The sequence below is a fragment of the Lactuca saligna genome, chromosome 2 (assembly GCF_052625555.1).
Source record: "Lactuca saligna cultivar CGN05327 chromosome 2, ASM5262555v1, whole genome shotgun sequence".
Lineage (NCBI taxonomy): Eukaryota > Viridiplantae > Streptophyta > Magnoliopsida > Asterales > Asteraceae > Lactuca > Lactuca saligna.
Window position 1 is genome coordinate 143,205,977 of NC_136418.1, and position 16,555 is coordinate 143,222,531.

At 30.1% G+C, this 16,555-nt stretch overlaps 2 protein-coding genes across 2 annotated transcripts; both read right to left on the reverse strand.

Annotated features, from left to right (window-relative positions):
* Nucleotides 1-2,827: 2,827 nt before the first annotated feature.
* LOC145030187 (uncharacterized) lies at nucleotides 2,828-10,291 on the reverse strand. The gene is made up of 16 exons (XM_078978594.1): nucleotides 10,267-10,291; nucleotides 9,873-10,034; nucleotides 9,538-9,783; nucleotides 9,240-9,389; nucleotides 8,945-9,076; nucleotides 8,611-8,868; nucleotides 8,479-8,507; nucleotides 8,074-8,381; nucleotides 7,053-7,981; nucleotides 6,906-6,935; nucleotides 6,494-6,803; nucleotides 5,718-6,373; nucleotides 4,774-5,574; nucleotides 4,114-4,703; nucleotides 3,189-3,218; nucleotides 2,828-2,938 (listed from the first exon to the last, which is right to left on the reverse strand). Exons 1-16 carry the CDS (start codon nucleotides 10,289-10,291, stop codon nucleotides 2,828-2,830), a joined length of 4,767 nt encoding a protein of 1,588 aa, XP_078834720.1.
* A 3,104-nt stretch (nucleotides 10,292-13,395) lies between these two features.
* LOC145030188 (uncharacterized) lies at nucleotides 13,396-16,217 on the reverse strand. The gene is made up of 11 exons (XM_078978595.1): nucleotides 16,197-16,217; nucleotides 15,809-16,076; nucleotides 15,612-15,705; nucleotides 15,412-15,539; nucleotides 15,199-15,283; nucleotides 14,972-15,107; nucleotides 14,608-14,816; nucleotides 14,406-14,526; nucleotides 14,092-14,274; nucleotides 13,935-14,003; nucleotides 13,396-13,862 (listed from the first exon to the last, which is right to left on the reverse strand). Exons 1-11 carry the CDS (start codon nucleotides 16,215-16,217, stop codon nucleotides 13,638-13,640), a joined length of 1,539 nt encoding a protein of 512 aa, XP_078834721.1. The 3' UTR covers nucleotides 13,396-13,637.
* Nucleotides 16,218-16,555: the final 338 nt, after the last annotated feature.

Genomic DNA, 16,555 nt, shown 5'->3' on the forward strand with positions numbered 1-16,555 from the left:
CTTGGTTCATACTGTTTGTTTTTGTTACGCGCTTGGTCCTTTTCTTACCTAAAAAGACTATTATTTAAATAAAAAAATTGTGGTGTAGGTAAGGTAAGGTGAGGGATGGAGTTGGGGTGTGTTTATTTAAATAAATTAAAAAATCAAGGTAAAAATAGTCTTTTTAGGTAAGATAGGGATCAAATGCGTAACAAAAACAAACACTAGGAACCTTCTGAGTTAAAATAATAAGTTAGGGACCAAAAATGCAAGTTATCCTAAACTGTAGGGACCATTCGTGTAATTTACTCTAAAATAAAAATACAACCGATCATATGGCACAATCGTATTTTGCCACGTACGTAGTGGCGGATCCACGGGGTTACCCCACTTAAAAATTTATTCAAACCTTTGAGTCCTTAAAAAAATCATATTTAAATTTTCCCTTTTGGCATCCACTTATACTAAAAAAAAAAAAAAATTTTGTAATATTTTTTACAGAAAAAAGTCTCAAAAGTCTCAAATTTTCTAATTTTTTCTAGTTTCAATTTTTAGATTTTTTATTTTTTTTATTTTTAAGATAGACCCCAATAATATTTTTTTTTGGATCCCCCAATGCACGTACGTGAATCGATAAAGAGCATGACATTAGGTTGCTTGGTGGTTTTATGTCAACCGGCCTTTGCGATAGCTTATTGTTTATTATTTTTATTTTTCTTTCTACCCAATCGGTTGTTCACCTGCATTCCATAAATATGGTTTTATAAATCATAATATCAAGAATGAGAAGATATACTTCTTTAATATAATATCAAGAATGAGAAGATATACTTCTTTAATATATTATTTCGTCTTGATATATGGAACACGCTTAGGTGTTATTTATTACAAAAAATCCTTATAAATCATAAATCATTGTAGTTTGTACAATTAATTAGTCCAAAAAATTAGTATGTTTGGACCACAACTTTTATGATGACTTTTTTCAGATATTGAATTTTTGTTGACAGAAGATCGACTCTCATCGAAAAACTCTGGTTTTTCTAAAATTTTGGAGCTTTCAACGAATCATGGTTATTTCTATACCTTTTACTGTAACATGTATACTAATACATCTCTCCTTGATCTCTAGAACTTTGGACTGCAATTTAAACTTCTACAGGCCCAATTTATGCATTCAATTATTCAAAGGTACCATAAATCAAGTTTAAGCATGTTTTGATGGTCTTAAATAGGTGCGTTATTGCTATGGGTATTGAAAGAAGAGATGAATATTAAATTCGTTTATGGCTTCATACTCCAAAATTGCTTTAGTTGCACCATCTAATATGAGTATATGTATACAATGAACCATTCGTGACATCATCTCAAACGAGTTTCGATAAACTTGGATAATTTCTATGATTGTGTTTTTCAAACATTTTTCAAAATCGGTAATTCGTCTCTTTTGTCGGGGTATACGAATTCAAAAGTGTGATAATCTAAGAACAAAAACCAATCCGAATTACAAGCCTAATTCGAATTGAGAAACACATAATACTTTTGCTTGATGTGTTCTTGAGAGATAAAAAGAGAATCTGATGAACATATTAAAGTAAACCCCTTTTTTGGAACATGTAATATGTTCTTATACAAGAGGAAAATGTAGTTAATGGTGGTTACATGTATTTTTGGCACTAAAATGATGGTTGAACATAAGGTTATTTAGACATAACTGAATATGACATCATCATGATGTCACAACTACCGCCAATGGTTCTGTACTTTGGACCCGCTAGGGGTGCTGCCCTTAGACCCCGTCAGAGGCGCTGCCCCTTGGAACCCGTACCTAGGGCACTATCCTCATACCCCTGTATCTCGAGCATTTATCATTCTGAATATGTACCCAACACCTCCAACCTTAGTGAATGAAATACAACTCAGTCTATATCAATATTAATAACAATTACATTAAAACATATTGATACTAAAATCACCAAAAGGATAGACTTAGTGTAGCATTTTATAAAGCACTAAACGCTCTATTTGCTATATATATATATATATATATATATATATATATATATATATATATATATATATATATATATATATAAATTTAATGTTAACTTGTGATTCTCATATTTGAGAAATATCCACATATTGTCTATGTTTTTAGTCACAAGATTAACACATCGTCAATATTGGACTTCGTATATGTTTTTATTCACAAAATTAACACATCATCAATATTGAACTTCTCCAGCGTATCCAATTATAGTTTTATTACTATTTCGTGAGTCTATTTATAAGTTACAATTAAGTTATAATCACTTAGGAATTTTAATATTATTTGTTTGATAAACTATTGGATATATAGAAACAGGGGTGTCCCGTTGATTTTGAGTGCCCTGTGCGGAAAGTAAAATTGGGCCCATAAACATAATTTTTTTACATATAAGCAAAATTCATTAATACTATGATAAGTCGATTATTATTAGAAAAAAAAAAAGGAACGATAACATACAATATAATCGTACATAGTTACATTAATCGCAATGCTCTGCTAGCATTCTTAGAATCAAAGTTGTTTACCGACTTGTCATAATAAACACTCTCCAAAATATTGTTCTCAGTATGTACCAAATATATTCTCAAAATCTATCATTTCGAAGTCATTAAGTATTTCTTGTGAAATTGTTGACCATAAGTAGGAATTTAAGAAATTCAATTTTGAGAAGCTTGTTTCTACAAATGCAACAATTAAAAGAACAGTCAGCAAAACTCTATATGTATTAGGAAAACAATTGATTTTTTTCATATATTTTAAAACATCGGTGGGTTAGTGGTTTCACTTTGTAAGAACTTTTCAACCGGACTCCAGATTAAGTTCATTGACGTCAAGATCTAATTGTTCGTCATATTTAAGTGCAACTTCAAGAGGGATACAACACAAGTTAATATCTTTATCATCAAATTCCTTCAAGTTTTTGGAAGCAAAAATTCTTTCATATTTATTTTATTGTTCAAATCTTGTTTTAAAAGAAGTTATCGATTGAAATTGAAATAATCAAACACACAAGAAACAACATAATTAGGCTAATTCTAATTTTGAAGCACAACAAGTAAGCATCATATTTTTCAAAAAATCGGTTCTAATTTTTAAAATTGAAACAATGAATTAAACAATAATATGAAATTGAGAGATCATAATAGATCTTGAAACTTACGAATTTAACTTCCGAATCAGATGACATGCACTGATTTTGAAACAATTTGTTAATCAACAATCAAAAACATACACCCTCAACGACTTAACTAGCAGGTTCAAGAGAATGAGTAACGTTGTAGGGACTTCTGACTTCTCGGCGAGAATCAGAGGGTGAACTAACTTTCTCCTGGTGACGATACCCTTGAGTCAATTTTGTTTCCGAGCCTGGATTACTAGTCTACTATTATGAATCCTATGTAAAAATTGGGCTCCCACCACGACGTGGGTCCTGTGCGGTCACCCACCTCACACACCCTCAAAGACGCCCATGTATAGAAATGTTAAATGTTTTCATATTCCGAGACAAAATATCATTATTCTTAATTTATAAAATTAATAAGCCGTCAATAAAATAAAACTCTAAAGTGTTATCTTTCATCTTTCAAAAACTATAGACAAAAGTCCTTTATTGAATGACTAGGTTTAAACCCGTGGAAATCCACGGGTGATAAATTGAAATATAATTATAGTTTTTAATTTGTAACAAAAAAAAGATATGAAAGTTTAGAAAAAATGAAGAATAGTGATATTAGCATTAATATGAATAAATCAAATACAATAAAGTTGTAAAAATTAATTAATTAATATGATAGATGAAGTACGATACAAGAAAAGTAAATAAAAGATGGTAGAAAAGTAAATAAAAGATGGTAGAAAAGCATTGTTTATAAATTCCCAAAAACTTCCTTATAAACGACATTGGAAGTTTTATTTGTGAGACTACCATCCTTATCTAAAATTAACAATTTTAATCCGTCTCTACTTTGGACTCTAGATAAAGCAACATACAATTGGCCATGTGAAAACACGGGATGTTTGAGAAACAAACCAACCTTGGATAATGACTGTCCCTGACTCTTATTAATGGTCATTGCAAAACATACAGCCAATGGAAACTGTCTTCTTCGAAATTTGAATGGAATTTTCTTTTCTGATGGAGTTAGAGACATTCTTGGAATAAAAGTGTGGTTTCCAATATTAGTTCCAGATATGATACGTGCCTCAATAACACGTTTGCCCAATGAAATCACCTGGAGTCTTGTTCCATTACACAAGCCGTTTTTCTGATCAATATTTCTCAGCAACATAACTGGAACACCGATTTTTAAAACTAACTTATGGTTTGGTAAACCTGATACTTTCAGACCATTTAAAACATCAGGTGAATATAAATTTGCATCAAATTGATCATGGAGAAATTCAGATTGGCATATACTATCTGAACTTAAGTATTCAACCTCATCTCCTAGAAATTTCAATAGTAAACGATCGTTTATTTCTTGAACCACTTCGTTCTTTGGAGCAAGTATTGCTCTTTCTTGAAAATAGCTTGTATTGTTGTACTTTTCCAAAATCGAAGGATATACAAACTCGATTAATGAACCTATAGGATCATGTGCATCATTAATGAGAATATCATCTGGAATATCAATAACCGTTTCTCCATCGTTGATACCACCAAGTTTGCCTTCTCCTATATCCAACAACCAATTTGCAAAATCTCCGATTTTTTCTATATCAGATTGATCCCTTCCAACACTTACTCTCATGTTTTTTTGTTAATTTATGGATCTTGCAATGTTGCCATAAATATGAAGAACTTAACGAAGCATTAACAATGTTTTGTCTACTTCCACCTGGAATAACAGGTAAGATCTGTCTAAAATCTCCTCCAAAAACAATAACTTTCCCTCCAAACGGAATATCTGAGTTGCTAGAATTTTCAGACTTGAATACATCTTTCAAACTTCGATCTAAAGCTTCAAATGCGTGCTTGTGGACCATAGGAGCTTCATCCCAAATTATCAATGAGGTTTTTCTCAATAAGCTTGCAAGGTCACTATCTGGATTTATTCTACAAACAGAATCCTCTGTTAGTTCAAATGGAATTATAAATCGGGAGTGTGCTGTTCTACCTCCGGGCAATAATAATGAAGCAATCCCACTTGAAGCAACATTTAGAACAATATGACCATCTTTTCTAATAGCGGCAGATATTGTCTTCCATAAAAAAGTTTTACCAGTTCCACCATAACCATAAACAAAGAAGACACCTCCTTTATTTTCTTTAACTGCACTCATGATATCAAGGAAAATGTGACGCTGCTCATTTGTCAATGCAAGAAACATACGATCAAACTCGGTCTTCATAGCGGTAATGTCATATTCTAGCTCCTCGGTGATAAGTCGATTGTTTGAAGAAGAAACAGAATCAAGATCCGGGATAGGCATGTTTTTATAATTTTTTAGACTCGAGTTATTCCGAAGTAAAACTTGTTCTATCTCGAACAAAGTTAAGTTCTTAAGCTGATCTTCATTGAGTGATAAGTCTGGAGGACAAAGAGCTAAGTAATTAGAAATATTATTAACAATATTTATTTATAATTAAAAGTATTATTTAATGTATGTTTAAAAATAAATAAATGACTACTTAAATAATAATAATAATAATAATAATAATAATAATAATAATAATAATCTTTAATACCTAGAGACTTGAATCTATGTCGTTGGTTATAAAGAATTCCATCTGCCAAATATTCCCATGTGTTTTCCCAAACAACCTCCGGTTTAGACATACAGTTACACATCAACAATGTAGCAAATAAGAATCGTAGGTAAAAACCAGATCCAGAATGACTTGCTTCTTTGATTGCATCGATGTATTCATTGTCATTATCCAAGAGCCCAAGAGCATAACAAGCATCTCTAAAAGAAGAATATTCTTCACCATTTACTGTGCGAATTTCTTCAAATGATTTCGGACCTTTCACCTTATTTAACAAAATCCTTAGGAAATAAGCTTCCCCTAGTTTAGGTGAAACCGAATGAATTCTACCAATGCACTTTCCTACTTCCCTTGGCTTCCAAATCCTATCACCACGATTCCAAACAAACTTTGTAGGAAATTCAACATACGTAAGTTTCCGTGCATCACCATTAACTGCATTACACTCCATCCAAGCTGTGAACATTGAAGAAGCAACGGAGGGTTTGTCGAGAACATCGTGAATATCATCGTCTTCCCCATATACGATTTGTTGTTGACCAGGAAGATGAAAAGGAAGTCTAACCACAGAAGGATATCTGTAATGAACATCATATTTAAAAATTCTCCATGATGCTTCACATGCAGATAAATATCTACAGTCGTAATACTAATTTATTTCATCGACTACATCATTACTATCAGCTTCATTATTGCTTCGTACAACGGCAACTGTAGCTCTATCAGGTCCCTTGTTTATGTATTTGAATAAATACTTTATAGAAGAACCCTGATTGCACCATTCAACATTAATATGTGCCTGATATCTTTTCAATAGATATTTGTTGTATGGGACAACATTTCTATTATCCAATTTCACACCCGATTTTTCAACAAAATGACCATCATTTCTTCTCCTATATAATGGAAAACCATTCTGATCAACAGAGTTATGATTACAGAATTGTTTTGGAAAGTTTTTCGAACACTTGTTGTCGACCATGCATGGACAATTGATATTTTCAGCTCCACATAGACCATGAATCATGAACTCTTGCACAAGTTTATACAACTCTGGATCTTCATCTATGTTTGGTATCTCAGCGGAAATTATCGTATCGATCAATTCAACAGTGGGTAACTTGTAGTCAGAATGCATAAATAAACATATATGACTATGCGGCAAACCTCTTTTTTGAAATTCAATTGTATAAACAACTGCAAAATATTTTGGAAAAAAAAATAAAAAATGATTATACCGTAAGGAAAAATATAAAAAATATGTAATAAAAATTATAACTTTTATCAATTATGAAGAAACATAATTTCAAATACCTGCTTGAACTATGCCGAAAATGTGATTCTCCCTTAGGTCTTTAATAAATGCATCAAGCTTGATCTTGAACAACCTACATAGTATATCAGGTCTGTCTTCTGGTTGAAGTGAAGTATCTTTAAGGAACCTTTTAACCTCTGGCCATTTTGGATTACACGTAAAGGTTATGAAGAAATCAGGATATCCAAACCATTTACATAGCGACATGGCATCCAAATAGTTTTGCAGCATATAACGCGCACCACCTGTGAAAGATGAAGGTAATATCACACGTTGGCCGATGTTGGAGATATTTGTAGTTCCTTGAGCTTTTTGTTTACTTAAATTCTTGTAAGACTCGCATATAAGAACATGTTGTTGGCTACGTATGAAATACATTCTTTCACTTTCAATCATCGTATACGCATCTACCAAAAATTGTTGAAACAACCTTTTTGAATTAAGAATCAGTGAGAACGAATGATCTCTGTCTTGAATTCTGAAAGCGAAAAATTCTCTCATTGTACATTTCGAGCGCTTGTTGTTGGTTGTAGATTCAACACCTCTATGAAGAATATCAACGTTGTAACCATCATCCCCATATGGAAATAGTAGCGGATATTGGAGAGGAAGGTAAGAAGGATGCAATTCACTGATACGCTGTAGAAATCCCGATTTTGTCTGAACAACAATATCTCTATTTTCAACCGAATCAAAATTGTCACCTACAATTAAAGCGGCAACCTCAGAAGCAGTTGGTAGGTTATATGTCCTTCCATCTCGATCCCTTTTCCCGATAATTCTTAACTTCATATCAACTTCAGGATTTTTTTTAAAAGTATCTCTTACCATCCTATAAGAGCTAACCAAGACATTATTTGAATCTAACATCACCTTCAAATCTTGAATAATATCATTATCGATTGATGTAGATTGATGCTTTTCCCCACTATAAAAATTGAAAATATACATAATATTAGTAAAAAAATAAAAATAAAAAAAGATTAAACTTAAGTATGAATAAGAAGTTTGAAAATATACCCAAAGCATGTTTGTCTATTTGAAATTTCGTTCTCAGTATCATAAATGCATAACTGAGAGAATTTTGGTTGCGATCCATTTGGTGGTAAAAGGCTTCCAATAGTATGATAATTTTGACCACCAAGTCTGAAAATATATGGAGCATTTCCTCTATTGATTGAATAATCAATTTTACCACCCATTGACGTAAAAGAAAACATTGAATTGTAACGTCGAATGTTTTTCATGAAGTTTTTGCTTTTAGAATCCGTTGCTCTGAACATTCTTTCATAAGTTGGTGGTGCGTTCTTTAAATCTGGTAGTTGAACCTTGCCATAACCACAACATAATGAATAATTTGTGTTCCCTTTTTTTTCCTCTTATGGATTCATTTGTCCATAATTTTGCATGACATGTTTGACATACAACAATTTGATCACCATGATCCAAATATTCTGTAAGAAAATAAAGTTGTTTTAGTAAAATATTTAATTTTATAAGTATATACAATATGATATTTCAGGTGTAAGATAAAAAATGGGTATATATATGTATTACCTTTGGAAATACCTACTATTAGGTTTTCATTATTGACTTCATGTACATCTTCTAGATCTGTTGTCAAGTCAATCAATGGAATAGGAGATAAATGTTCCAACTTCCTTTTTAATTTATGACATCCTGGATTTAACTTGATTGATGATGAAGAAGCAGTTATTGTAGATGCATTTCTTGAAGTCATGCCATTACGAAGTCCAAAGTAATGTATTTTATTTTGTAACGTTGAAGTAACATAGTTATTGAAACTAATATTAGCTGGAAAAAAGTAGTAAATATATATAAATATATTAGAAAGTGGTTAAAAGTAAATTTCAAAAACAAATATTATTACCGTTTGAAATGTTAGATAATGGAGTTCTAACATTTATACATGAAGGAGAAGATTGTAGGGGTGTACTTTGGTTTCCACGTGATCTATAGAAAAAGACATTTTCATTTTGTTGAACAACGTTTTTTGATTGATCTGTAAAAAACAACATGTTATAAAAATTGAAGACATATATTATAAATTAAAAATTACAATTTCAAATTTTATATTACTACAGGGGAATAATATAAAATGATGAGAATGATGTATTTTTTATATAGGTTAATGAAGTGTAAAAATTAAAAAAAAAAAAAATTACAGTTATCCGTGTTTTTCAAGACATGTGGTGTAGACGGATTTTGAACAGTGTATTTTGTATTCCTTTTCTTCGACCTCTTATTATCCAAATATAATTTTCTATGTCTTCTGTTCTCTCTTGCTTGCAAGTAGTACATATTATTGTTTGTTCCTGCATAAAGAATAAAAGTTATCACCATGATCCAAATATTCTGTAAAATAAAAGCGTTGAATAAAATATCAATGAATTTTATAATTATATAGAACATAGTATATGAAATGTAAAATGGATTTTATTTTTTCATTACCATTTGAGATACCAACTATACGATTTTCATTGTTCACTTGATGTATATTTTCTACATCTTCTGTCAAATCAATCAATGGGATAGGGGATAAATGTCTTGTCTTCGTTTTTAATTTATGACATCCTGGATTTAACTTGATTGATGATGAAGAAGTTGTTACTGTAGATGCATTTTTTGATGTCATATCATTTGAAAGTACATGGTACTGTCTTTTCTTTGCTAACTTGGAAGTGATATATTTATCGAAACCAATGTTATCTGAATAAAATAAAAATAAAATAGTTAACTAAATAAATAAATATTTACATAATGGATAATAGTATATTTTAAAAACCAAAAATAATTACCATTCGTAATGTTAGATAACGGATTTATAACATTTGTAATGTTAGAAAATGGAGTTCTAACATCTGTAAAGGAATGACAGTATTGTATGGTTGTGTTATGCTTTGCAGGTGTTGTAAATGAATTGACATTTTGAGTTTGACGAACAATGTTGGTTGATTGATCTGCAAATAGAAATAACTTATAAAACTTGTAAATATATGTATTCAACTATATAATAGTAAAAGATGGAATATAAAATACTAATACGGTTATAGTTAATGGTTTTTTTGAAGAGATGCTGTAATGATATACTTGGAACGTTTGGTATTGTTTTTATTTTCTTCGATCTTTTATTTTCCAAATATATTTTTCTTTGTCCTCTTTTCTCTTTGGCCTGCATGTGGTACATGTTACTGTTGTTTTCTGCATAAGAAGACATAGGTTAGGAAATGAAATGTGAAATTATGTACATAATATGTTTATATAATACAATTGAAGATAGTTAGAATTAAATAAATAATGATAATAAAGTAAATGTATTTAAAAAGTTACCTTTATTAATTTGTTTATTAAAATGTTAGCATCATGACTCATCATCCTCATTTCCAACCTAGGGTTTATTAGATTTAAATCTACTGTTTCCCCAATTTCAACCAATCGTGGGTTCGGATGATATCAGGGGTTAAAACCCTAGATCTCCATGGAATCAATGAAGGTAAAATTGTGTGATACACGATAATCGTGATGATTATAAATTGCTTATTGATCTTATGTATCTATTCAAGATTATATTTTTACAATTAGAAAAACATCTATTCCAGCATATTGATTATTGTTGTAAATTTCAACCATAAATTCATAGATAAAACAAAGTGATCTAAACTGATAATACTAACCTGACATATGGATATGGAAATCTTGCAGGTAGAACTGGAATGAGGATTACAACTTTAACGAAGCAGTTTGATGTAAGCTTAATGAAAAAAAATCGCAGAAACAATTGAACATTAAGAAGACGAATCAGGTGTTTCAAAATTTTGGATTTCACGTTTTGAGTTAAAGTTATATGCTTGAATATTGGAAAAAGATTACGATTATATGATTTTATTGTTGTTGGATCTTTATTAGATATAATTTTCTTCCTGATTTTTTGGAATTTAAAAGATTACAACTAAAAATTAGTTTAATATTCAAATTTCATCTAAAAAAGGAGTATAGAATATTAGGAAATAGTTGGTTGAATATAGGTTATTTACAGGAAGTAAATATGCTGCAACCATTACAAAAATGTATGAATTAATTTTAGAGAATGAAAGATATAAATTTTGTTTACAATTGGTTATTGATTATTTATTTAAAATAACATATTTATCGTGACAAAAATAATAGTTATTATAAATAATAGACATAAATGTTCCATGTTTAAAATAATCAACATAAAGATGCGAAGGTGATTATGGTTAATATTCATTATTGGAGTCAAATGCAGTTCACGTGTAAAAGCAAAAATGTTCGCATTTGGTAATACAAGTCAAAATTGGGTTTCGCATATGAGGTTGTATGGATTGGGGTTAAAGATTCGAAGGTGATTATGGTTAATATTCATTTCGTATTTGGTGAGACAAACAACTCAAATGCGAATGAAGTAAAAAAAAAATGACTGGAACATGCGAAGAAAGAGGGTGAATGAAGAATGTGAATTTTACAGTAGAATGCGAATTGGGGAAGAAAGCTAAGAATTTCGCATTTTTATTATACAAATTGATTGATTGATTGATTTGTCTTAATTGTTAATTGCGATATATGAAATACTTATCAATTTAGGGGCAATATCGTCATTTTGAAGTAAAATAAGCCTTGGTTATTAAATGAATCATACGAAGGATCTGTTATTTGATTTTGGAATTGGTGTGAATAATCGAACCATTTGGAGTTGCGAATTTGATTTTGAAAAGCCAATCAATTGGGTTCGCATATAAAACAGAAGTTTTGATTTTGGATTAGCAATTGGGTTAATTGGTTTATTGATTGAGGGACGATTCGTGAAGAAAAATGCGAAGTCAAGAAGGACTGTGAAATGTGATTTGTTCAATATTGTAGTCAAATGCAGTTCACGTGTAAAAGCAAAAATGTTAGCATTTGGTAATACAAATCAAAATTGGGTTTCGCATAGGAGGTTGTATGGATTGGGGTTAAAGATACGAAGGTGATTATGGTTAATATTCATTTCGTATTTGGTGAGACAAACAACTCAAATGCGAATGAACTAAAAAAAATGACTGGAACATGCGAAGAAAGAGGGTGAATGAAGAATGTGAATTTTACAGTAGAATGCGAATTGGGGAAGAAAGCTAAGAATTTCGCATTTTTCTTATACAAATTGATTGATTGATTGATTTGTCTTAATTGTTAATTGCGATATATGAAATACTTATCAAGTTAGGGGCAATACGGTCATTTTGAAGTAAAAGAAGCCTTGGTTATTAAATGAATCATACGAAGGATCTGTTATTTGATTTTGGAATTGGGGCGAATAATCGAACGATTTGGAGTTGCGAATTTGATTTTGAAAAGCCAATCAGTTGGGTTCGCATATGAAAACAGATAAGTTTTGATTTTCGATTAGCAATTGGGTTAATTGGGTTATTGATTGAGGGACGATTCGTGAAGAAAAATGCGAAGTCATTCTTGACAGTGAAATGTGATTTGTTCAATATTGTAGTCAAATGCAGTTCACGTGTAAAAGCAAAAATGTTCGCATTTGGTAATACAAATCAAAATTGGGTTTCGCATATGAGGTTGTATGGATTGGGGTTAAAGATACGAAGGTGATTATGGTTAATATTCATTTCGTATTTGGTGAGACAAACAACTCAAATGCGAATGAACTAAAAAAAAATGACTGGAACATGCGAAGAAAGAGGGTGAATGAAGAATGTGAATTTTACAGTAGAATGCGAATTGGGGAAGAAAGCTAAGAATTTCGCATTTTTCTTATACAAATTGATTGATTGATTGATTTGTTTTAATTGTTAATTGCGATATATGAAATACTTATCAAGTTAGGGGCAATACGGTCATTTTGAAGTAAAAGAAGCCTTGGTTATTAAATGAATCATACGAAGGATCTGTTATTTGATTTTGGAATTGGGGCGAATAATCGAACGATTTGGAGTTGCGAATTTGATTTTGAAAAGCCAATCAGTTGGGTTCGCATATGAAAACAGATAAGTTTTGATTTTTGATTAGCAATTGGGTTAATTGGGTTATTGATTGAGGGACGATTCGTGAAGAAAAATGCGAAGTCAAGAAGGACTGTGAAATGTGATTTGTTCAATATTGGAGTCAAATGCAGTTCACGTGTTATTATGTGTTTAAGTTGATTAGGGGTAAATAAGTTAGTTAATTACAGAGATAGTGTAAATACAGAAGTACATTTAGGTAAAATAAAGTGGTATGTCAAATAAATTGATATGTAAAATGAAACATATAAGTAACTGCATAATTACACATATGAATGTAATTCTTCAAGATTTTGTGGGAATAAAGCAATGTAGTTTAAAATAAGTTGTAGGAAAAACAAAATAACATGGCAAACCAAATTATAGGACTACAAAAAAACCCAATGGTCCGAATGTACTTTCAAGAAACAAAAATGACAACCATGAAATCCCAAAAAAAAACATTCAAAACCAAGAAAGATAAAAACGTAAACGGCTTAGGAGTCTATGATGCGAAATCAAAATTAAACACGAAGTAAGATTGTTTGTCGAAGTAAAATGCATTTACTTTTCTTTCTTGGGTACCAAAAGAGGAGTTGGTTGTTCATCTGGTGGTGACAGTCTAGGATATTTAGAAGTAGACAAATTCTCCATTTCATCAATATCTATGCATGTAGCAAGGTTTCTTTTCAACTCAATTGGTGTAGAAATGAATTTTATAGGACTTGTTGCAGTTGACTTGTCCCTAGCACATGGAGTTAAATTTTCACCGGTCTGTGAAAAAGAATCCTAAAAAAATATTTAGTTAGTTGTTATAAATTAAAACAAAATATTTGAGAAATATATTTTAAAAACTAAAACCTTGAGAACTTTGGTGTCATGAGAACCAACATCTGAAGAACCAATCAAGAATGAATCAGAATTAGCAGGCTGCATCACAAGATGAAAACAAATGATATTGAGTCAGATATTGTTGGGTCAATGTGTTAAAAAACAAAATATAATTGTTGAAAAAAACCTGTGGAGTAAGATTATTTTTTTCCAATTCATCAATTATGTCTGCATTCTCGATTAATCTTGATATCCCATAAAGATTACTTTTATTATCGACATTGTAACGTGTGATATCAATCTTAATTCCCAACTTTCTGTCCAACACAACTTTCAACTCCATTGGATACAATTCCAAATTGTTGCCAAGCTAAAATGTAAATAAATATCATTAGAAAATTTGTATGTAAAATATATAATGCCTAGTTTTAGGCCAACACAATTGTAAACACCTTTTGAAAAAAATCCAAACTGATGCCAAGTTAAAATATAAAATAATACCTTCTTGTTTTTATCATACAACTCTTTAGCTGTGTATTTGAACAACTTCTTTGCTTCTTGGTCAAATAAAGTTAAAGTCAATGTTCCTATGTTGTCTTGAACCCGAAGTGGGATTTTAAATCTAAATAAAGTATAAAATTATATTATATTAGACAATTATGATAAACATATATTATTATTATATAAAATTAATATCTAATACCTTGGAATAACCGAAATTTTGATATTTTTGCATTTAAGATTAGCACATTCATAAGTAACGATTTCGGCCACTTCATGAGAACCATCAACCTTATCAGTTGAAGACTCTTTTTCTTTTGCTGACTTTTTGCAGTTGCTACAAGCAAGGTAATACCAACGTATATTTTGACGTATTCCCTTAACAGTACCAACAATAATGACTGTCTTTTCCTGGATATTAAAATAATGCTCATTGTTAATAAATGTTATTTTGCGAAAGTGTATTTTAGTTTAGTTATAACAATATACTCTAAATATGAAAAAACATTTAAAATTTAAAAACATAAGTGCATTAAACTAACAATTTTAAAAATAATGTAAAGTACCTCCAAAGGTTCAAACAAGTCTTCAATGTTAGAAAACAAATGATTTTTCAGAAAGTCATCATGTTCTGTGTCTTGTTTTGATGCAATCATTTTAATTCCACTTGATGACAGTTGTTGTCCATTTTCAGAGACCAATCTGTTCATTTACAACAAAGAAATGATTTAAATTTATTATAGTATGAAATAAATAAATCTGATAATACATAGGAAATTCTAAATGAAAATACTTGTTTTTGTAGATTGTAATTTCATCGATATCATTGTTTATGAAAACCCTACTAACATCAAAGTAGGTGGATGAAAAAGGACGACCTGCCAAAATAAATTTGATTATTCAATAATATATATATATATATATATATATATATATATATATATATATATATATATATATATATATATATATATATAGATTATGCTTGTTAAAAATAGTTACAAACCATTAATAAACTTCACCCTGGCAAATTGAACAATAACAACAACTGGAGCAAGGCTGTTATTGTTAGCAAGAAAATCATGCATGTAGTATGCATTATGACCCCACAAAGTTATCTTAAGCTTAGTATCCCTGAAATAATAAACAAATATTGTAAATAATATAAATGAAGCTATATTACTTGTTTGTAATAATGGTGAATACTCTATATCTTGAAGATGCAAGAGCATCTTGTGTTTTGATTTATCTTGTTCTGAGGTATCCATATGCCCATACTCAAAAATGTGTCCAATAATATCTACAAAAGCAAGGAAATATAATTTAATATAAAATATCAAATTGTAATACGAAGAAAGAATTTAGGATGTTATATAGCAAAAGTTAATATTAAATAAACCAACCAAAAGAGTTTGACTCCAGGATGTTATTAGAAACGATAATATTGAAGTCAACAAAATGAAAGCCATGTGCAGATCCAGAAAAGTTTTCACAATCTTTTACAATTGTATCGTGATAAAAATTTAGTTTTGATTCCGGATGAGCAAACTTAAATTTTGAAGTATTTGGTGCGACGTTAGGTTTCTTGACGTAAATTGAACTATCCTCTTTTAAATAGCGCTTGAATTTAGGAAACCATTTCTTCACACATGATGCATGAATTTTCCTTCCCTAAAATAAATGAAATAATAAATATTTAAATATAATTGCTTATGAGTATGAATAATATAATTGCTTATGAGTATGAATAATTTTTTATAAAAATAATAATTGAATACATCCATCTTATACCTCCTCATCCATCAAAATCATTTCTATCGAGTATGTGTCGTTCGCATCAAATCTTGACTTTTGAGTCCAAAGACGTATGATCCGAACTTTAATTGTGAAATCGTCCTTGACTGAGTCAATTTCCTTTATAGGAGTAATATGTTCCATTGTACCTTGCAAGTTAAAAAAAAAATTTACATTAAATTAGACAATTATAATCAGCACACAGAAAAAAACAATCAAACAGTCAAGAAGAAAGTACATTGGTAGGCTGTTACGATTAAATTAGACAATTATAATATGCGTTTTTCCAGGTGAATATTCATATAAAATATTTATTTCCTTAATTAAAACAACAAAAGATATATTTTTATTTATTT

What these genes read in the sequence shown, in the direction of transcription:
- LOC145030187 (XM_078978594.1), bottom strand. Translation starts at nt 10,291, where the DNA reads ATGTCTTCTTATGCAGAAAACAACA. An exon ending in CTTGAAAAACACGGATAACT is followed by an intron (nt 9,077 to 9,239) that starts GTAATTTTTTTT and finishes TGTTTTTTACAG; the next exon opens with ATCAATCAAAAAACGTTGTT. An exon ending in ATTATCTAACATTTCAAACG is followed by an intron (nt 8,869 to 8,944) that starts GTAATAATATTT and finishes ACTTTTTTCCAG; the next exon opens with CTAATATTAGTTTCAATAAC.
- LOC145030188 (XM_078978595.1), bottom strand. Translation starts at nt 16,217, where the DNA reads ATGATTTTGATGGATGAGGAG. An exon ending in TTGCATCTTCAAGATATAGA is followed by an intron (nt 15,540 to 15,611) that starts GTATTCACCATT and finishes TTATTATTTCAG; the next exon opens with GGATACTAAGCTTAAGATAA. An exon ending in ATTACAATCTACAAAAACAA is followed by an intron (nt 15,108 to 15,198) that starts GTATTTTCATTT and finishes GTAAATGAACAG; the next exon opens with ATTGGTCTCTGAAAATGGAC.